The 18,992-nt window shown below is 40.1% G+C and overlaps 1 protein-coding gene across 7 annotated transcripts in view; it reads right to left on the bottom strand.

Annotated features, from left to right (window-relative positions):
* The window catches only part of GALNTL6 (polypeptide N-acetylgalactosaminyltransferase like 6), a 430,986-nt gene that overhangs the window by 28,197 nt on the left and 383,797 nt on the right, over nucleotides 1-18,992 (bottom strand). For all 7 annotated transcript variants that reach the window (XR_010303417.1, XM_064148866.1, XM_064148863.1 and 4 more), the window contains 2 exons: nucleotides 18,854-18,971; nucleotides 6,801-6,908 (listed from right to left, as the gene is read on the bottom strand). Coding sequence is in view for 6 of the 7 variants with exons in the window: in XM_064148866.1 (XP_064004936.1) it covers nucleotides 6,801-6,908; nucleotides 18,854-18,971 (226 nt within the window). In the remaining variant the exon portion in view is untranslated. The remainder of the gene's footprint in view (nucleotides 1-6,800; nucleotides 6,909-18,853; nucleotides 18,972-18,992) is intronic.

Below are 18,992 nucleotides of genomic sequence, written 5' to 3'. Positions count from 1 at the left end.
ACACTGCAAGCCTGCTCAACTCCATCCTCTAGTGGCATCTATCTGCATTCTTGATACATCAGTTAGACTAATATAAAAATTCAATTCTTGGTTTCAGTTTTTACAGTTGTTCTGAAGTACTGTTTTCTTATTCAGTGGCACTAAAGCAGCACAATAGTTTTATTATTTGTTTAACTTCACCTGCATAATCTGCTTTTTCTGCTTTTGTTTTACTGTTGGCATGTAACTACCTCTGACCCCAACCCACAGACTTCACTTTTGTCATTATTGACATATTACAAGAACACTTGGGCTCTGTAACAAATTCCTGCTTTCCTACATTTAATCTGAACCTTTTTCAGGAAGCTGAATGTCAGCTGGTGTAGCCTAATTTGTCATGATAGTAATTTCTCTCATCAGTCAAGACTCACTGTCATCAGTCAAAAATCACTTTCAGTTACGCCAATCAAATATGAATCACCATAGCATGCCTGACCATGTATTTCAGTCGCCAAATATAAGACAGGATGTGACTATTTACTTGCTAAAAAGAACACAACAGCCTCTGCAACAATCAGCATATTTATTCCCCTTTCTTCCCAGTAAAATTCTGGTGGGATTATTTTCAGTCCACATATATCATCTTCCTAATTTAAATGGTTTTTGATTGCCCTGTGAAGCACAGTTGCCCTCTTTACTTCTGGAAGCTGCTCTATTTCATTTGGCTGGAAAGAACAGAAAACATTTTTTTTTCTGTAAAATGTACTTAAAAAGCACATTGGGATCCAGCCAGACAAGATAATTATACTTACTATTCCTCTGGAATATGAGTAGAATAATCCCACAATAAATCATCATAGAGGAGGAAAACAAAGTATGACTGGAGAAGCCTTATCCAGCAAGTATGGATTAATATGACAGAGGCAACAGGGCACAAAACTCTAGAGCACTCACAAGAGAAAAATGGTACTTTCAATTTCACACAGGTCCTTCCACCAGCGTTGGAACACAACCATTTCTCATTACTGTGTATTTTTACAGTGAAAGCATAGTAAAATATTTCCTGGACACTCACTGCAGCTTTTTGACATTCAGGTCTCAATATCACTGCCCACATCAGTTAAGACTAAGTGAGGAGTTTCATCTCTTTACCCTTCTTACTCCCTTCTAATTGTGCTATTGTTTGTTTATCTTTCCCCCTATTGGCTATCCTAGTTTGGTCCTTTACACTTGAGCATGTTTAAAACTTAACTGTGTTTCATTCCAGCAATGGTTTCTCTTTTTGTAAACAAAACCCGATCAAATAAAGAGATGTCTGCAGGCACAAAAGAAATATTCCTCCACTGAAGACAGTATGCTAACTAGGTGACAAAACTGGTGGAGTATATAAATAACTCCTGTGAGAGTTAGCACAGCTGGCAGAGAAGCACGAGACTATTCTCAGCCAGTAGTCTGCAAATACCTAAAACTGAAATTCCAGAGATGTCATCTGAAAGCAGCCAGAATTTAATTCCTCTACAAAGGTTTGCATCTCCACTGTAAAAAGAAATATTAAGATTTGCACATAGAAAAAAAATCGAAAATATTCAAAAAAGCCTTCCCACTGCCTCAAGGCTAAATTCTCTGCTTGAGGACTGCCTGTGGGGCTTGGAGGGCAGGGATAGATACAGCCCTGTGAGGGTGCTGCTGGCTGGCTGTAGGGGAGCTGTGGAAAGCAGAGACACAGTCACATCTCTGCAGATTGGCTGGCTCCTGGCATGTTTGCTTTAAAGACCCATGCTCTGTGGACAAATACAGAGATAGCTTACCTTTGCAACTAAGCCTGGGCGAGGGTTCTGAACACATTTTCTTTAGCCATGTAGTGGGTTCCAGTACTAGCCTGTTGAATGAAATCTGGAAAGTAGATACCACCGGTTTGATGCTGTCATTGTTCAGAAACCTCTAACTTCTCCATCATCTTCGTATTCCTTTTGGAGAGCTAAGTTGCCTGTCCTGTTGCATTTATTATCTTAAAAGCAAAACTTCCTCAAATTGAAGGAAACATAAAACCTTAGCATTAAAAAAAATTACTCTGATTTTCTTGTATTCAAGGAGTAGGAGCTATTAATTTGAAAATTTTCTTTGCTAAGTGCACTGTCTGACATCTTGGTTTAATTAATTTTAATGACAAAGGTATACATCTGTAAAATAAAGAAAGCTATACTGAAAACTTAAAAGCTGGATTGTATAATCATCTTTATTGTACAATATAGCAGTGCTCTTCCAAGAAGGAAATTCTTGCTTGATTCCTAAATAATTTACTTATACCAAACTGATGTTTTAGCCAACAACAGAACTTTGGGTTTTTTGACCACAGGAAAGTTTTCTCAGCACCAGGTCTAGTGGTGCAGATGGACTCCATCTGTCAGATAAGGGCAAATGCATTCTAGCCCATGAGTTGGCAGCCCTCATTGAGAGGGCTTTAAACTAGGTTTTGTGCAGAAGTTCACACATTAAGAATGAATGAATAATTATGTGGTGCTTTCACATCATAATGTGTAATCAGTGCTGACACCTGCTTGCCCATTTATCTTCCTTTATGTGAAACTGACTGAAAACTGGACACTCACTGTATTAGGCAAACAACATCTTAAGATACTGCTAGACAAAAATACTCAGCTTTTCAGTTTTGGTTGTCACAGCCTGTTTTGTGGATCTGGTAGGCATGTTTACAGCTTGCTTTACTTTCACTCTGTACCACTGAACAGTTTTTTCTGACAGAGTGTTTCACACGTGGATGATTTTCAATTAATGGGGTATGTGCCAGCAAAAAAATACATGGCCTTGCAGGTCTTGAGGGACAAATAAGAAGCTAAGAAATACAATAAGAGGACGTAGAGAACTGATGTCATAATGCTGTGATGAAAAGAGACTAACCTGCAAGGTTCAGGCAAACAATTTATTTGAGCTTTGCTTGCAGGTTTAACTGGAAGGTACTAGAAGGCCCAAGTGCATGATTAAGTTGAGCTTCCTCACAGGCTTAATTGCAGGGCTCAAGCAAATGATTTATTTGAGCTTCACTTGCAGATCCAATATGCCACTATTGCAGATCTTCACAGATACAATGGAAGAATGCACTATTACAATTTCAAACCAAGAGTATACTATAATGACCTACAAGCACAATAAACATTATATGTGTTAGTTAATCACTTGTGGTTACAAGCTTACAGCATGCTAAATCTTTGCTTACCCCCCAGTGAGGATTCTCAGTCCTAGGAAAGAGTCCTTGGCTGGTGTCCTGACCAAGAGGGAGGAGTCTCCATAGAAGTAAGGTGTAGCATTGGAGAGGCAATTCCCCATTCCTAAACCTTAAGGCTTTTATCTCCTGATTCAAGTGACCATGGGCAGGACTATGCCTGAGTGGACTGTAGCATCAGGAATGTACCATCTGAGTTTCCCTTTATCTTTCTTTATTCCATCCATGGATCATGTTGATGTATTCCTCTTTTTACTTCTCTTTTATTGATGTTGTGATTGTCTGGATGTACAACCTTGTCAGCTGGAACCAATAATGAAATTCCCCAGCTTCTTATCTTACTTTCTGTGGCAACTGAATAGTACTTTGAATTGAGATTCAGGGCATATTATTTGTTGTGGGACTTCAAGGCTCACATTTTGGTTCTCTGATGCAGCACTGCCCTCTTTGATCCATGGCTTACGGACAACTTGGGGCTGAGCTACCTATACAACTCCTCATGGGTCCCCTCTGCATAGATAGGGCCTCAATGCAACCCAAGGCTGAGCTGCTTTTATAGCCCTCTGTGTGTTGCCTGCATGCACTAGACAAACTATGAGGCAGACATTCCATAGGGATACATTCTATTCTGTATAGTACAGTAATGGCCATTTGGTGATGGGGTGCTGGAACACCATTTTTGACAAGTCTCTCATTTATTAAAGTATGTATGATCCTCATGCCAGGTCATAGGTCTTCAAAAATATATGTAGAACGTTACCTAGCTGGCTGAAACTGAGCGTTGAAACTTCTTGCTAAAAGACAGAGATGAAATCCCAAGGGAAGGTAAAATCATCACTTTAAATATTATTTGTTAAGAGCAAATGCAAGCTAAAACAGCTTGAAAGGACACCCATGATAGTCCATGATCTGGACTATGCCTGAATTTGTCTAGAAGCCCTGTCCTCTTCCTAACTCCAATCTCCATATCTGTGGCAACGTAATGTGAGAGGGAATAATACCAAGCATTTTGACCTGCATTCCCACAACTTCAGGCTGCCTCCCAGGGGGATGAAAGATAGTGAGACATGTGGTTAAGGGGAAAAACAAGGCATGATGTATGTAAAAGAATGGGCTGTACTTGCCTAGATGATGCTAATGTGTAGGTGTGCCATCTATCTATATAAACAGAGTCAGAAGGAACAATAAAGGTTTCCAGTAGATTCACACTGAATTGTGTGGAGTCCTTGTCTTCCCTTGCTAACACACATCCTTTGTGCTGCTGCTGTTGGACAGGACAGGAAAATCTGCCATTCTTTAACACAGTATCCACACAAAGGGAAATTCTCCCTTGATTAATGAAGGGGCACTTGAAATGATTTATACAATCACAGCTGGGATTCCTACGCCTCATTCCTTTCTGAACTTCATCTCCAGCAACCTCCCTTATACTGCAGAAGGTGGAAAAAGATTTAGTAAAACCCTTTGTGGAAACTACTTAGTAGTGAAAAGTACTGCTTTTGGCAGCAGGGATAATACTTCTATATAGAGTGTGCTATTCATTATATTCTTGAATCTGAGGGAAGCTTCAGATAAAACACTCCTAAGGGGTAGACTATAATCTTTGGATAATGCAAAATAGTTGAAATAGCCAGGCCACTTCTGCGCATACTCACTTAGTATTATTTTGGCCAACAGCTTCATTTGGGGCAATTTATTTGGAACACAAGAGATCTGTATCAGAGGGATCAAAGCACTGAAGATGACTGTGTCCTTGTTTTTCTTTTTCTGGCTTGGATAAGAGAAGGAGTATATTTTTAGGCTTAAAATTACACACAATTTGATGGGTCAGAGATCAAACTCTCTTTCTTGGCTAGTTAGTAAGAGAGGCCCAAACACTAAAACTACAGTTCTGGTGCTCTTAGCAGCCTTGATAAAATGTACCCTAATATCACTGGATTTTTTTCCTCAGTGTTGTACTGGAAAGAAGCTGGGAACTTAAGAATGCAAATTTTCTGTTAATGAGAAATATATGCCAGAAGTTTACTTAAGTATTTTGTTTACTTAAGTGTTTTGGACCCCGACAAGACAGAAAAAACTATCCATTATTTGAATGGAAAGCACAAAACACACTATCAGCATGCTATGTCTCTTCCCACAAGATATAAGTAAGAATGGATTTGGGTAATATTTCACAAGTGATATATTAAAATCAAGCTAAAATAAACAGTACAGGGAGGCTGTGTCTGCTTGATGGCTCTAAGTACACACAGTGCCTTCCTAAAAGCTAGTTAAGAGATTAATTGTATGAAGAAGTATTAGTATAAACAGCAATGCTTGTATTTTGCTCCCACATGTAATGCACAAGACAGCATATTCTCTAATGAGATTCTTTGTGCTGTACAGAAAAACAGACTGAGCTTTGGGTTTCTTATTTCATATTGCATGTGATTTTTTTTTGCAGAGGATATAATAAACAAAGCAGTTAATTTCAGAAATTGCAAAAAAATGGATGGGGAAACTCTGATACTACACAAAGTTATACTGGAGGAAGATTCTAATGTCAGGATTTAGTCAATACAGGTTTTGTCATCACCAAATGCCCCACTAATCCTACTACTGTATTGTGTGTGGCACTGTCTGCTCTCATGCTCTTTCAAGAAAAATCTTTCTCTCTTTCTAGCCAGCTCTTAGGCAGGCAACTCAGCTGGCCTCCTTCCTCTGCTGCAGCTACTACAGCAAGCCTTGTCTGTCCCATGGTGCTGAAACCAAGAATACCTCCCCCTTAAAGCAAGAAATGTATGCTTTTATTTGTACCACATGAAGAAAAAACGTAATTCATAAAATATTACCCTATGGCAACAAGCAAACTTTAACACTAATGCCATTTTATTAACAAAAAACCCCAAACCCCAGCACCCTCTAAACTAGAAAAGATTAAACTCAAGCATGAATAAATCCTAGTATGCCCCTGGAAGCGATATCTTTGCCCTTTGTCTCCTATCTTTCGACATCTCATGAATATCTCCAGAAAGTTATAGAACATTTTCTCTTGAGCAAGAAGTCCCTCATGGATGTGGATGCCTTCAGTACTCTTTGAGAAATGTCTAGAAGTCTCCTAATTTCTCACTCACATGGCCTCAAGCTGGCTGTATTCCATAACCACATTTTACACGATAATTAGACAGTCACTCAAATTGTTGTTCCTCAGTCCTTCTGCCTCAGAAAACATTCTTTCCATGAGACTCTACCTGTTCTGCTGACTCTTAATAAAATGTGCATTTGAATTGGTTCTGCTTGAAAAAGCTGTGACTGACAACACTGCGCAATTTGAGAACCGTAAGCCTAAGGTTATTTCTAGGTTTCTTTGAATCAGCACGAAAGATGCTTCTCTGCTGAGATGCCCAGCCCTGTATTTGTAAGCTTTTGTTTTACTCTCTGCAATCTTATCTCTGGAAGGCAACATAACTGCAGCAATTGCACATCTTTATTTCAGAAAAATAAAGAAACGTTCATTTTCCATTCCAGTGGTTTACTGGTTCACAGAGAATGAAGAGACTGATGATGAACACAACTGAAAAACCAGCAAGACCTGATTACTCACCCGTGCTAGGCTGGTTCCGGAAGGGACTTTATATGGGACATACTTCCTGTAGATATGCCCAACTCGAGAGCATGGAACGTCAAACATGCCACCTCCGCACATCCACACCTGGAAAGGGGACAGAAAGCAAGTGAAAGAATGATTCCTCAAAACAAATGAGGCAAAAAAGGTATTTTCAGTGATAGATATGTGAAAATGGCACATTGTTCTGACCTCTCCCACTGTAGCAGCGGTGGCCTTCTCTGTAATGCTAGTAGCTGGGATTGCGTAACATGTAAGACTCTTCTAATTAGAATCTCACTCTGCAAAGGCAGAGTTATATTCAAAATAAGATCATAAAACATATTTAGAATATCCACCAGTGGTCCTCCTGCAACACTATCAAGATAACATTGTGTCTGTTGTTTAAAACAAACAGGGTCAAAACTTCAAAAGAAGGCTGTATGAGTGTGGCAGGTAAAGCCACAAAGGGCTGAGGCTTGCTAGAGGCTGATAAAGATTGGCTTGGTGCCTCTCAGACATTAAACTGTGCCTTGGTGCCCAGCCTTTACCCTGCTTTTGTGTGGTTCTGTGAGCTTGCTCCGCCAGCTAATTAGAAATGACCACAGTACACCCTCAACTCAGGGTAAAACTGGAGTCTCGCTACAGAGCCATTTTGAGTTGGTCTCTTTGAAGCAAGTGGCTCTGCAGTCGGATCCTCCTCTCTCAGAATAGGAAGCCATCTAAGGATATTTCTGGGGACTAAGACCTCACCCTCCCTTTAGTGAGTGTGTGTTTTGGGTACTTTTGAGTGGAAGGTTTCCCCCTTATGAGTGAGTACATGCACATTTTTGTTCATCTTTCTAGGAAGAATATTCCTTAAAGCTTCAGGTTAAAGCTTAACTGACAGCTGAGCTTGTAATACAATGGTGGCAAAAGGAATACCAAATAATTTTATTTGCAGTAAATCCACATTCTGGGGGGGCTAGTACTGTCTGTTTCGTGGGTGCCTTCATGAGAGTAAGTAAAAACCAAACCATCAACTAGAAGCAAAGGCTTTTTTCCCCCCAAATTACCTGGCTTGTCTTTTGAATAGTGAATAAAGAGCTCAAATATTAAGATGCTCTGTATTTCATAAAGATGCTCTTCATTTTGTAAAGAAAAAGGCATAACTATAAATTTCCTTCTGATCACATTTACGTAGGCAGAGGAGGAAAAGCATGCCACCACATTTCATCATGAATACTTCAACACATGAGTGAAACAGATGGAACCATCTGGAGTACACAGGTTTGATGCTTTGAGCAACCAAAACTCAGTTGAAACTGATGGGAACTGCAAGTACTTCATGACTTGAAAAATCAAACTGTATCCTGATGATCAGCAAGCAAGGAATTCACAATTCTTCATCTAGCATGATTAGATTTTAGCAAGTGTATGTGAAAGCAAGGTTGTGTGCCACATCAGAGCAGCGATGGCAATCATGACAAAATATGGGCATGATTTTCTATGCTCTGGCAGTGCACAGCAACCAAACTCCAACATGGCTATTAGGTGACTTAGCAGAATCCACAACTTCGTGATTTCAAAAAGAGCAAATCAGGGAAATGGAAAACAACAATCGCCCCTCAAGACCTCCAAGGAGAACTCTTTAAGTATCCTGAAATCAATCATATGGCTCAAGTTTAAAATTAGAGGGAAACATACATATTATAAAAAATATTTCCTAATTTCCTCAGCAATTTTTTGTTCCCTACAATTTTAGAACAGAATGGCTATTATTCCAAGTAGGGGACACTTGGGGTCTCAGCTTTCAGCCTTTAGACTGAAAATAAAACAACCCACAACGCCCTCCCATCCAATTTAAAAGAAAACCACACCCAAGCCAAGAAAGAAAGAGGACTTGTCCTTTCTATGTCTCTTTGTGTGAACAAACATGAAGAAACATAGTAAGAAAAAAGAGACATTGTGTCCAGCTCTGGGCTCCTCAGTTCAAGAGGGACAGAGAACTGCTGAACAGAGTTCAATGGAGGGTCATGAGAATGCTTAGGGGACTGAAGCATCTCATTTATGAGGAGAGGCTGAGAGACCTGAGGCTCTTCAGCCTGGAAAACTTATAAATGCATACAAGTATCTGAAATGTGGAGGTCATGAGGATGGGGCACAAACTAGAATATGGCATTTTCACTTGAGTTTAAGGATAAATTTGACTTCACTGGAACAGTCTGCCAAGAGAGGTGGTAGAGCCTCCCCATCAGGAGACTTTCAAAACCTATCTGTGTATGTTCCTGTGCAACCTGATGTAAGGAAACCTGTGTTTGCAGGGGAGCTGGACTAGATGATCTCCAGAGGTCCCTTCCATTCCCTACCATTCTATGATTCTGTGCTTCAAGAAATGTCTCCACGAATCTGGATGAGAATTTAGGTCCATGCATTACATATATGGAGGAATTTTCCCTTTATTTCATGCCCTCTGGAGTGAAATGGTGTGAAGTAAGTTTGTAACCGAGGCTAAAGCAAAATAGAACCTTGACAACTGAAAGTTTCACCAACAATTTCCATACAGAAAGGAATTAATCCAGAAATTTAGATGCTCTGAATTAAAACAGCAGCAATCTGATCCTTTAAAAAAATGGTATCAGGAAATACCATGTGATGACAAATAATTGACATTCTGCATGAAGCCTGCAGAGAACAATATGCATCTCTGTAATTTTTTACCATACATTTCTTATTCTGTCTCTTTTATCCTGCCTAGCAGTTGTCTATAGCTACTGGCATTTTGAAATCACAGGAAAAATAAATTAATTCTATTCATTTAAAACAGCAGTGAAAATGGGCAAGAGTTTGGCCTCTTTTGCTGTGCTTGTCTGTTTGTGTTACTGTGGGCTTGGTCCTGGCAGTGTGGCTGCGAGCCTGGGACTAAATGCTAGTAATCCGAACATTCAGATGCTAAACATTGCATATGGGATAACTTAATGCTTGAGTGTGACTTACAGCCCCTGCTGAGGGCAGTATGCTGGAACTCAGACCCTGAAAGTAATGGTTCTATTCATACTGTGAAAGCAGAGGATGAGGGGCAGACTGAAGGCTTAAGCTGTGAAGTGATTTAGGAAGCTGCTTCTTATGGATCATTGTGTTAGCTCTTACAGACCCTTAGCTCTTGGCTACAGCATCTAGCTGAGATCTGGTAATGAAATATTTGAGGATTTACACCTCATTGCAAGAAAAACCTAAATATGCTGCTGTAAATGTTTAAGGAAGATCTGAAACCACTGAAAGTGGGGCAGCATCATGTGCTGGGCTTTGTCCTGAAATTCCATGGATACCCTCATGCAGTTGAATAAAACTGAGAGCTACTCAGGAAGCTGCTACTTACCAGCTCCCATCACAGAGTTAACTAAGGCATAGGAGGTCTGGGTAGGTATTTCTGGTGCATCCTAGCATCTCAGGATAGGAGACAGATTTTGTGGTTTAGTGGCACAGGGTAATAAATGCAGTTGTCCTGGGAAACACTCTGCCAAACAGAAGCACATACATTATGGAATCAAGAGTATTTCAGTATCTGTTTCTGAGGTGAGGATATCCCATCTCCTCCTAGAGAGCACAGTCCTTTTCAGGGAGGAAATTTACTGGTGGGTTGGAAATGGAGACCCATGTGAATACTCTGCCTCCATGCCAAAATAGCTCATTACTGACCAGAGTGGTCTGGCAATGCCATCATGGGGATGGGATAGGATCATTATTTTCCTTTCAGAAGCACTTTATAAAGTTTGCTTCTTAAATAAATCCTTGAAATCCTCACCTGTTTAAACACATGTCACTTAACTGGAAAAGATGTTAAAACATGTATTAAAAAAAAAAAAGGTATTACTAAAACAGCTTGGGTAATGCTATCGCTATCATTAAAAACAAAATGTTGTTCACCTTTCTACCAATACTTCATGTGTATGTTGCACTGGTTGCACATTTTCAGTCGACTTCAAACAAGCCAGTGTGCCAATGAAAAGTGCAGACCTATGTTTACTATTTGTTTCTGGGTTTAAAATTAAGGCATGATTTCAAAGGCTAGACAAGATATTACAGGGATTCACCAAGTATTCTTAGCCTTTTAAGAGTGGACAGCACAGCAGTTTGACTTAAAGGTCAGGCACACAACAAACCGAAGACAAGAGAGCTGAAATATATAGGTCAGTATTACCTTAACTCAAGCAATGAGAGCTGAAGCAGACATGTATTGTATTTCCTGTAAAGCACTGGGATATCAGTGAAAAAAAAAGGAGAAAAAGAATTGGAAGGAAACCACCCTGTCAGATTTGCTATGAAATAACAAGTGGGAGGAAATAACAGTTTGTGTTAGGCTTATATTCGATAGATACACAAGTTGAAAATGCTGCTCTGCACCTGAGGCATGCTGTGCAGGGTAATTGAAATGAATCTTGGGATGCCTTGAAGGACGTTTAGCAGATGTTCCTGTTTATCTTTCAGCTTCAGAATGATTTTAAAGCCTTTTTCATACTTTCCTGGGAAGATCAATTCTGGTAACTTTGTCTTTAGGATGTGCATTTTTATGTCACGTGCTAAACGCAATAAATTGTAGAACGACTTCCGTGTTAAATATTACAGACCTCCAGTGTACCATGAAAGGAATTCAGGTGGTGTGGAACATCTGGGAAAATCATACCACAACACTGATGCCTCTCTGTTTATCTAAGAAACAAGCAATGAAACTCTCAAGACTGCTAATGGCTCCTTACAAAAGCAACAAATCTGGTCTGCAGCTGAGGCAAAAAAACAAAGACAAAACCAAAACAACACAGTTTCAGCTTGGAAAGATCAAAAGAAGAGTAGTTTATGTGTCAACTACATAGCATATCACAACTTAATACAGCTCCTCCCAACAGAACACTGTAAAACAGTTGAAAGCAAAAGGCAAGCATTAATACAAGCTTTCAAACAGATTAAGCTGTGGTTATGTGGCTTTGTTCCTGACTGGAGCTTGGATGTCACAGATGCATATTTTTGGCTCTGTTCTACAGCTCTTGTGGGATTTGGGGTGAATCACTTTTTTTCCCCCATGCACTTCTTTGTCATTAAAATTGAATTCTACTTGCTCTAGCTCATCTCTCTAGTTTATGAGTGATCTAGCCAGGGGACTATCTGGAAAATGTAAACACTGTGCATGTGAGAATGAGACTTCGATCCATATGCTACACTGTAATCACAGTTACTGCACTAAGAGACTCATGATTTTTGAGGATTGAAGGATGTGTTGCCTGTGGAATAGGAATATAAACATACAGCAAATTACGTAAAAGACTGAAAGGGAACTGAATGGATTTTGGATCAGGCTTCAAAACTAAGAAATACACTGCTGATGAGAATCTGTAACAAGAGAGACAACAGTGGGGGACACTGAAATGTATGACAAAACCACCAAACTATAAACTGGCAGAAAAGGAATATGAAGTATGCTATGCAAAGCTGTCAGCTTGGTGCTCTCAACATTGTTAAAGTAACTACCCACAGGACCTGGAGAAGTTGTAGAAAGTAAGAATATAAACACTTTGTGGGATTTTTCAGTCACTCTTCCTGCAATATAAGACAAAAGAACAGATTTAGCAGATTGGAAAAAAAGGAGAAAGAAGAACACTTTTCCTAGTGGCCTTTTCCTGGTAGTCAGATTTCAGCTAAATGCAAGAAAATATTAAAATACATGGTCATTGACTACGAATCTGCAGTCAATGGAATCACAATCAGCAAAACCATTTACTTGTGGTGCAGTGGGAGTTCCTGTCAGGAATATTAAAATCTTCCTGTGTCAAATGGGAACTAATTGATCCTATGATTCTAATGACTGTGGGTGTTTCAACAATATTCAATGGCACCTCTAAAATGCTGATAGAAGTGGCAGTATTCCACCTCTGTCAGCTCTCCATATAGATTACAACTGCACTGACAAGTGATAATGTTCCCTCACTCCATATCTTCTGCCAAGATTGCCAGCAGTGGAGGGAATTAGTAACGATAATGACGATAAAGAAAGGAATCCGTGAACGTGGAGGGGTGTATTGGAGAACAGGGATGAAGAGAATCTGGGAAGATGTTACAGCATAGATAAGGATAAAACAGCTCTAGATAGAGATGACTAGCTTCAAGGAGGCCAGGGTACCACCATTAGCAGTTTTGTTAAGGTGTAATTCATGATGCCTAAGGAGTGTCCAGTGTAGAGGACTGTACTGGGTTTGCATGGCAAGATTTTGCTAGCCTGGGGGCTATAGAATCATAGAATCAACCAGGTTGGAAGAGATCTCCAAGATAATCCAGTCCAATCTATCACCCAGCCCTGTACAATCAACTGTAGAGGTGTTTGTGTGAGAATATGCTAGACAATGTCCCTATGTCTGAGCAAGTCAATGCCAACCAGCTCCAGGACAGTCCTATCACTGGCCAAGGCTAAGACCATCAACAACAGTGGCAGTGCTCCTGTGATAATTTATGTAAGAAAGGAACGAAAAAACCACTATGTACCTGCAGTCCAAGACAGGAGTGAGAATATGTGAAACAACTCTGCAGACACCAAGGTCAGCAAAGAAAGAGGAGGAGATGCTCTAGGCACTGAGGCAGAGATATCCTTGCAGCCTCTGGTGAAGACAACAATGAGGCAGGATGTTCCCCTACAGCCCATGGAGGTCCATGGTGGAACAAGTGGATGCTCAAAGGAGGCTGTGACCACACGGGAAGCCTCAGGCTCCTGACAGGACCTGTGGACCCATGGAAGGAGAGGAGCCCACCATGGAGCAGGTTTGCTGGCAGGACTTGTGCCTCCATGGTGGAGCAGTCCGTTCCTGAGGGACTCCATGCTGCAGAAGGTAGACCTGCTGGAGCAGTTTATGAAGAACTGTCTTCTATGGGAGGAACCTCAATGATGAAGCAGAATAGCAGCATAAAGAGTCCTCCCTCTGAAGATGAAGGAGGAGTGGCAGAAACAATGCATGACGAAAAGATCGCAACTGCTATTCCCCTTCCCTCTGTGCCACTGGAGAGAGGAGGTGGACAAACTGGGAATGAAGTTAAGCTTGGGAAAAAAGGAGGAGTGGGAGTAAGGTGTTTGTAAGATTTATTTTTATTTTCTCATTACTCTGATTTGATTTGTAATAAATAAATTTTTCCCCCAAATTATTAGTATTATGGGCCTGTCTTGCCCATAATAGTAACTCTCGAGTTAGCTCCCTGTCCTTATCTTGGTCTGTGAGCCTTTTGTTACATTTTCTCTCCCTTGTCCAGTTGAGGAGGAGAGTGAAAGAGCAGCTTTGGTGGGCACCTGGTGTCCAGCCCAAATGGTGGGCATCTCTGGTCCAGAGTTGACCCACCACAATGATCTTTGGCAAACACAAAAAATTACTGTTCACTATCTTCCACTGCCCTATATTTCAGAGACTACTACTACACAAACTCTGCCTAACATCATTTAAACTTAGGATTTCCTAAGTAGTGGCCTTCCCTGCTTATTGAGAAAGAGATGCTGTTAATCAGGTCAGTTCCAGTGCTTTTCCAGCTCTTAGAAGTCTAGCACATGCTTAACAGTGGAGTCACCAAGGTACCCAATATTTGTTTAATTAAAAAAATTGATCTTAGGTTACGTTACCAAAAAATACTGCAGATTATTTCTCATGTAAAAATTAATCTGAGAAACTGTTTAACAAAGATGTCAGGATTTTGACACATAGGCTGTGGCTGCCTTATCATCCACTGCCTGTGCATGTGTGTGCTCTGATTTGCAAACAGCAAGTCCATCAGCATGGCACTCAGTGCTACACTTGCTGCTGTCTTCTGCAGTAATGTTAGCAAGCAGAAGAAGAACAAAAGAGAAACCTGTTGAGTTTTGTAGTCAAGGAAAATAAAGGTCAATCAAACTTTTAAAGAGCAGCTTTCTTAAAAAAACAACTGTCTCTGTTTCTGACACCTCAGCACCTGCAACAGTCATGCCTGAAGACTGAGGGTTTTCCTTTCATGCTATGGCACAATTCCAGATGTCACAGCATTATAAAGTCCACTGTATTTTGAAGCAACATTGAATTATGCTGGAGTAAACTGAGATTCACTGGGCTCACTTTCTTTTTCCACTGAACACCCTGCCCTCCCAAACGCACATAAATGTATATTTTTTGCTCACACCACCTACCTTCTCTTTGTGTACAATGAGATAAAGCAACCTTCCACCCCCAAAAGACTTTCTGTTAGGTCTGTGCTCTGCACTGAAGCTTGGTGTCTGTCACCCCAAGTCACATCTAGCGAAACAGCCAGAAACTTCAAAACTGACATTTTCCCTCCAAGCTTCCCATCCTGAGTACCTTTCCTAAATCTGGTTTGACCTATTCTTCTCAGGAATTCCTGTCTGACTCCCCAGGCAATCACTTGTCCTGCTAATCCAATTTTAAATCAGTCCTTGAAGTCTGTCTTATCATCTTGAACTCATAAAGGAATATGGATTTGCTATTATTAGTGATTTCTTTGAGCTTGCATGATGGCCCTTGATCCAGATTTTAATTCATTCCATGTGTGCAGTTTGTGAAGTGCTGTAGAAGATTACAGTGAGCAAAGCAGTTGATAATAAATTCATGATGAAGTTAATAATTTCTTAAGTTAGAAGACTTTAGAATAACTATTTTATTGAGTAGCACAGATCTAACCATCATAGCTTTTGGAAAGATAATTTCTCTGACTCTCTAAGCCTGCACTTTGCACTCATGATCTCCCATTTGCTTTGTAGCAAGCACTCCTATAGCTTTGAGTTTTGGAGATGCCTGTGGATGTATCTGGTACAGTAACGAAGACACTTTTAGTTGAGGAGATGTTTTTCCTTAATGGACTCGAGTGTTAAGTGATCTTTCCCCAGTAGAATGTGTGAATGTTTCTGCGAAGTTTCATTCCAACATATAGGAAATTCTTCTCCCAATAAAATTAGGCCATGGAATATAAAACATATGCTATTTCTTAAATGTTCTTCCCTATATGTCACCACTGAATTTGGAGGTATAAACATGCTAGGTGATATATGTATTTGTGAAAAACCTCCCTGAATACACCTGTTAGCTTCCCATTGCATCAAAATATTAGTGGTGCTTAATTAAATACATACCACAGCTTACCTGGATTCTGTAATACCCAGACCAACTGTTAAAATGTTAAGCAGAAGGCTGCCAATTCACAGTGTAAAATGCATCACTGAAAACCAGGAATTATCTGCAAACAGCCCTCACTCAACCTCACAGAGCAGGGCAACAAGTTCAAGATGAACCAGACACTATTTCATTTCAGGGAGCACATGACAGCTCTTGCTCTGGCATGTATCCCTCCACACTTGCACCACTGTATCTGAGTTAACCACAAGAATCCCCAGTGTGACACTGGGAAGTCTGTGTCATCAGAATGGTCTCTCTTTATAGTAGACTGATATCTAGATTGTTTAGTTATTTGCTCTTTTATTTAAGCTTTTGTACAAATGAATCTCAAAGCTAAAAACAAGATATATGAAGAACATAAAAGGAACTTCTTGTCTGTCTTTCAGGTTAAAAGTTGACTTTTAGTAGTTTTAGAAATACAAACTTCTGACAGCTACAGAACAATTCAAATTGCTTCTTTTTGCAGCTTTTCAGTCAATACCAGCCATACTATTACAAAATATTTAAGAATCAATTGAATGAAAGGAAGAGTGTGTGAGAATAGCTAACTACCTGGTAGTCAGAGACATCTTTGAGGTAAGATACCCTAAGAAAAGGTATGCAGTTTTTTCAGACCTACTCAAGCAGCTGAGGAAACGGAACCAGGCTGGTCATCTGGGACTTTCACTGACTCTAACAGAGAGATGGCAAATCCACCACCTTCCCAGGTTTTGTGAATAAAGCTGATGAATTAAACTATATTGCAAACTTTTCCTCCTTTCAGTAAGTTTTCAGATGAGTGAATCTATAGCTACAGTTGAAGCAGAAACCAGGCTGATATTGGTGATTCTGATATCAAAGGATCACAGGAAGTTAGGGGTTGTAAGGAACCCAAGCTGATCATCAAGTCCAACCTCCCTGCCAGAGCAGGACAATACTACCCCAGCCTTTTCTGTTACTCCCTTCCACCTCTACCATTTTTTTGTCATTCTAGACCAAACAACAGCCTTCTTTTTAAAACTTACATGTCTTAAATTCTTCCAATAGAAAATTGTTACTATTTGGCAGTATGAACCTTCTAAAGAGTGTTTTAATTCTTTTAATGTTAGTAAGAAATGACAGGGGCCCTAAGGTCAGTATACATTAATGAGATGAATCAGGAGATATGATCAAAATAAGACTCAGTGTGACACAGCAGCCTCCAAAAAAATCTAGCACTTGAGCAAAACACACTGGGACAATCTAATATTTTCATTTCCAGTGCTGTTACCATGGTTTCTGCACAAGGACTGGAGAGCATCACAAGTATATTCTTTGTGATGCTGAATAAAAGAATTATTTGAAACAATAATAAAATCCTGCACGACCTGTCAGAAACCATCGTGACAGCTATTAGTGACTACTTACATTTGCCTCTGAAACTTAAATGGACAGAAGGTAAATCAATATATTCCAAACACACTGTCTAGCTATTAGGTTTCACCTGCCTTTCTATTTTATTTTGCTGGAGCATAAAAATGATTTGGAGAAACACAAGAGTAGCCCAGTTGATGCAAACCATTCTGCTGTAAAGGCAGCCTGGCAGACCAGTGCTGGGACACGCTGTACATTTCGTTCAACAGAATGGTCTCAGCTCTCTTGTTTTAATCACTGTTGAAACTTAGATTCAGCAAGACATATATTACTCATGGCTGACATTCTGAATTTATTCACTAGCCTTTACATTGCCATGGTTTGGAAGTATGTTGAAAAGATCCTGAAGCTAACTGTGAATTCCAATTTCAGTTCCAAGCTTTACCCAAATATGCTTGAATCAATTAATCTATGTCATTAAATTCTATCAAGTCACTGAAAATCTTTTCATGCAGACATCAGGAGGCAAAATTCTTACGTCTTTGAGGGTACTGGAAGTCAGTGAACCCAATTTTCAAATCAAACATGTTAGTCTCATTGCACTAATGCAAATACTTATTTTACATGTTGGAAGTACCAAGATTTTCAACTGAACACATAAAAGCCAAGTACCTGTCTGCACAGAGGATATGAAGATACGCCATGGCTGGTGGTACGTAATCCAAGCACTCCAAAACTCCCCGTATATTTTGTGATTACAATAATTCTAATGCAATTTAAAAAGCAGCTGATTTTGAAAAGCTGCCCTACAGATAACAACTTATAGCAGCCGAGCAGATCTAGTGATTCACTGCTACTGGAAGGGGCCTTCCCACGACTTTGCTCTTTTCACTTCCACCCATTCTCCTGAGCTGATTCCACGCAAGCTTAGCCTCAGAGATGATGAAACTTGTTGATCTGAGCAGAAAATTATAGCTTTTTTTTTTTTCCCCTGGGTAAGTTCTCACTTGGATTATTAAGCTCACCTGAGCACCTGACCATGAAATCACAGTATCACAGTATCATCAGGGTTGGAAGAGACCTCACAGATCATCAAGTCCAACCCTTTACCACAGAGCTCAAGGCTAGACCATGGCACCAAGTGCCACGTCCAACCTTGCCTTGAACAGCTCCAGGGATGGCGACTCCACCACCTCCCCGGGCAGCCCATTCCAGTGTCCAATGACTCTCTCAGTGAAGAACTTTCTCCTCACCTGAGAAAACGTAAGTGAAGAAAACTTGACAAAAAGAGTAAGGTAGAACTTCATGTTTTCATGGTGATAAGCTACCACATTTTCAGACGGAACTGTGCTCAGTATGACTTTTGTGTGACTTCTGGAGCATATATATGGCATAATTATCTGTGAAATTAGTGGGAACTCCTAAGAAAAAAGTAGTATTGTACTAAATTAAGTTCAGCTAAAAGACAAAAGCCAACACGAATGCAACCAACATGATTACATGAGCCCTGCATCGAACACATAATGAAGTACTTTATAAGGTGACTTGATGACTTACCTTAAAGGAGATTTCATACTGCTCTCCTCCCCATATTTCTAATCCTGGATCATAGCCTCCCAGCTCCCAAAACCATTTCCGGTTAACAGCAAACAGACCTCCAGCCATTACAGGAGACCTGAAGGATGAGTAAAACAAT

This window comes from Pogoniulus pusillus, chromosome 9, assembly GCF_015220805.1.
Source record: "Pogoniulus pusillus isolate bPogPus1 chromosome 9, bPogPus1.pri, whole genome shotgun sequence".
NCBI lineage: Eukaryota > Metazoa > Chordata > Aves > Piciformes > Lybiidae > Pogoniulus > Pogoniulus pusillus.
This window is presented reverse-complemented; position numbering and strand designations above follow the sequence as displayed.